Source organism: Cicer arietinum, chromosome 3 (genome assembly GCF_000331145.2).
Source record: "Cicer arietinum cultivar CDC Frontier isolate Library 1 chromosome 3, Cicar.CDCFrontier_v2.0, whole genome shotgun sequence".
Classification (NCBI taxonomy): Eukaryota; Viridiplantae; Streptophyta; class Magnoliopsida; order Fabales; family Fabaceae; genus Cicer; species Cicer arietinum.
In genome coordinates this window covers 21,648,043-21,651,934 of record NC_021162.2, presented here as the reverse complement: position 1 = coordinate 21,651,934, position 3,892 = coordinate 21,648,043, and the positions used below count along the sequence as shown (strand labels likewise).

The 3,892-nt window shown below is 33.9% G+C and overlaps 1 protein-coding gene across 1 annotated transcript; it reads left to right on the top strand.

Moving 5' to 3' along the window:
* Positions 1 to 90: 90 nt before the first annotated feature.
* Positions 91 to 1,340, top strand: LOC101502014 (uncharacterized). The gene is made up of 6 exons (XM_004516912.4): positions 91 to 107; positions 217 to 235; positions 310 to 402; positions 476 to 577; positions 705 to 998; positions 1,172 to 1,340. The coding sequence occupies exons 1-6, from the start codon at positions 91 to 93 to the stop codon at positions 1,265 to 1,267; spliced, it is 621 nt and encodes a 206-aa protein (XP_004516969.2). The 3' UTR covers positions 1,268 to 1,340.
* The last annotated feature ends 2,552 nt before the right edge of the window (positions 1,341 to 3,892 follow it).

The following is a 3,892-nucleotide window of genomic DNA, read 5'->3' as shown; positions in this document are numbered from 1 at the left end:
TTTTTTTTTTTTTTTATGATTATGCTAGTCAAAATTTGTTGTCGATGATAAAGACAACAAAAAATATATCCTTTCAAGCCTTGGAAAGAAATGGCGAGATGCACGATGTAGGTTGTTTAAGAAATTTTATAAGTGGGACATTTCTTTGGAGGAAAATCTACAAAATTATCCACGTTCTATTAATCAAGACCATTGGACTATTTTTGTCCAATACAGGCGTAAGACAGATACAGTGGTAACTATTCTTTTCTTGCGTTGTCATTTGTTTTCTATTGTTTAGTTTTTTTATGTCATTTGTTATCATTGTAGGAGAAGGCTGATAAAAATGCTGCAAATAGAGAAAAGCTAAAGATCCTTCATACATTAGGCTCTAAGACGCTTGCAAGGAAGAGGGATGAGTTGGTAGGATTTTTTCAATCTACTATTGATTGCATACTTAATTGAACATGTACTTATTACATGTGTTTACTTGTAGGAACTGAGAGATGGTCGAAAATACAGTAGGGGTGAAATGTATTCAATTTGTCATAAAAAGTCTGATGGGTCATTTGTCAACGACGAAGCCAAGGAAAAATATGTAAGTGTAAATAATAGAAGTGTTATGTAATTGTAACTATTTGTTATTGACCACCTTATAAATCAAAGATGCAACTGTTAGTTTTGGTAATAGTGAGGAATTTAGTTTGCTTTATCTGTTTGCACAGGAACAATTGCAAGCTGAAATTGGGAAGACTCCTTCTCCAAATGAAGCATTTGTTAATGTGTTTGGAAAAGAACATCCTGGATATGTTCGTTGTATGGGACTTGGAATAACACCATCACAAATTACTACATCTACTTCTCACTCTGTAAGATCGATGTCTTCCTCTGAAGCTAATGAAAAGATGGAGAAAATGCAAGCTGAAATTGATAGGCTTAAGAAAAGGGATTCTGAAGTTGATATGTTGAAGGAGCAAATTGCTTTCTTGATGCAAATGCAAAATTCTAGAGACAAACAGGTAAAATTATTTTCATAGCAAACATATTTAAAAATCTTGTGAGAGTTGTTTGTCTTTGATTAAAAATATTAATTGTGTAAAGGTTTCTTATAGCTATAAGAGAAATTTATTTAATTAGTTTTGACAATATTTATCAATATTCATTGAGGTTAATATATACTTTTTTTTTTCAGGCAATGGACATAGAATCGCCAATAGATGGTAGACGTTCATCTGAGTCCAGCCACCAACCTGATGATCGTGGAACAACTTCATTAGGGACTAATTAGATATTTGGATGAACTTCTAAGTTTGATGGAGTTGTTTTGTATTGTTAGCTACTCCACTAATTAATGTTTTGAATATTTAAACTATTTTATTTGTTGTTTTAGTTAACTTCAATGTATGAATTGGTGTTATTTGTTTTGAAAAAATTATATAAATTGGATTTTAGGTACAATAGTTATTAATTATGTATTTAAATTATGTGGATGGTATTTATGAATATTTTTTATTTTAATTGATTAAAAATAGGAAAAAAATTGTATCATATTTTTTTATTTTAAATTATTAGGTTTGCGACGGTTCAAACTGCCTCAAAGTAAATATAGCGACGGTTGATAACTGTCGTAATTGTGCAGAAAAAAATAAATTTGAGTTTGTTCTAAGTGTCGCAAAATATATTTAGAGGCGGTTGTGAACCGTCGCAAAAGATGGCGACGGTTGGAACGACGGTTTTGTGAACCGTCGCAAAATGGCCTCGCGACGCACGAATCTGCGACAGTTGCAGAACCGTCGCAAACATCAAATTGCAACGGTTAAAACCGCCGCAAACCCTTTTTTTAACCGCCGCAAAACGTTTTTTTTGTTGTAGTGAACTCGCATTTCAAAATAATTTTTCAAGTCAAACAAACTCATTTTCTTTTCTCGTTAAAACATTATTTTTATAACAAAAAAAAGTTCTTACAAAAAAAATCAACGCATCCACATTTTATAACTAAGAACTACGTAGTTTTGACTTCTCCATCGCACCAAAAGATGCGTAGGAGCAAGATCACACTTGTCAAGTATATTAATAAATTTTTTTTGTCATTTATTTCTTAAGCACACACTTATTCCAAAATTATATTAAAAAAATAATAATAATTGTTATTCATATTTAATAATAAGAAGAAATAAATATACTTAAGTTAATATTAATATTGCACAGTTAATTATAGGTAACTGTGTTTTAACGGATGTCATAGGGTGCTAATACATTCCCTACGCATAATATGTAACACCCCGATTTTTAACAACGCGAATGTATTTTTTTTTCAAAACAAATTCATAATAACAAAGAAGTAAATAAGGAAATACTTTTGGATAAATATTCAAGTCGTAACACAAAGGCAAATAAGTCAACAAAATTTACAAGCAGCGGAATAGTTTTTGAAATATGAATCCAAAGTATTTACACATCAAAAAGTGGTACATGGACCCCATCATAATAAAATGTCAAGCTGATAATATTGGTATAGGTACAGTCTTCCAAATTAAAATAAACACAACCCAAAAAGAAAGACATCTAGTCCCTATACGTCAACCTAATCTGATCATTCTACAAAAAACTATACATCCCGGATGATCTTCACGCGCCCCGCAAGATCCTCCTGACACAGCTCTAGTCAGGTGTGTCCAACTACATTCCCATCCACAGGGTACTAACCGGTAGGATGGTCCTGGTTCTCATTTGAGGGCAAAGCCCAGATTTCCATAGTAGTTGTAAAGGGTCACCAACCGAAATTAACAATTAACACATAACATTTAAGTTTTTAAATGCACAAAATAATCTTTCAACTTAGCATGCACCTTAAAAGGGTTTCCATATGCCAAACATTCATAAACAAGATTGAAAAATGAAGTTTTTAACAAAACAGCACTGTTGTATTCGAATACAGCGATGTCGTATTCCAATACAAGGCTGTTTCAGCATTCAGCAGCAAAAACAGCATGTATGTATTCGAATACATCCTTTTGTATTCGACTACACAGCAAGTCAGTAGCCAAACAACATGTCTGTATTCGAATACAACCTTATGTATTCGACTACACAGTAAGTCAGTGGCAAAAACAACATGTCTGTATTCGAATACAACCTTCTGTATTCGAATACACATCAGACAACAATAGAAAAACAGCAAAATTTAGCTTTTAAAAGGGTTTTGAAATCAATCAACACTTACACACAAATCCAAACAATCACACTTAGCAATTATAGCATAATCACCATGACGACTTGAGTTTCGAAAAAGTTTTGCAATCAATCACACTTACACACAACTTCAAAACATTCACACTTAGGAATTATAGCACAATCACTACGACAACTTGAGTTTCGAAATAGTTTTGCAATCAATCACAATTACACACAATTCCACAACATCCACACTTGGCAATTATAACACAATCACCATGACAACTTTAGTTCAAACACTCAATCATAATCTTGAATCAAACACGACCCGCGTGCCAAGCACCCTAATGCAATGCGTATATGCCAAAATGCATGGACTCGGAATTCCAAACCAAACCCTCCTCGAAGGGCCGTAAATCATAATTGTACCGCCTATCACAGGCCGAAGTACTAAATTACCGAGGTGCCACCTATCACGGGTCAACACGATTTACTAAAAACGTAAATCGTAAATGTACCGCCTATCACAGGCCGAAGTACTATTTACCGAGGTGCCACCTATCACGGGTCAGCATGATTTACCAAAAATGTGTAGTCTATCGCAGACCTTACACGACACAACAATCCCCTCAAGGATAAGATGAACCAACAAATCACATGGAATCATCTCGTGGCCCATCCGGTCACCACTATCACCATGGCCCATCCGGTCGCCATGTACTATGAAATGCATGAGCAT

Excerpts from the sequence above, each read along its gene's own strand:
- LOC101502014 (XM_004516912.4), top strand. Across the intron at positions 403-475 it reads CAAGGAAGAGGGATGAGTTG|GAACTGAGAGATGGTCGAAA; the intron begins GTAGGATTTTTT and ends GTTTACTTGTAG. Across the intron at positions 999-1,171 it reads AAAATTCTAGAGACAAACAG|GCAATGGACATAGAATCGCC; the intron begins GTAAAATTATTT and ends TTTTTTTTTCAG.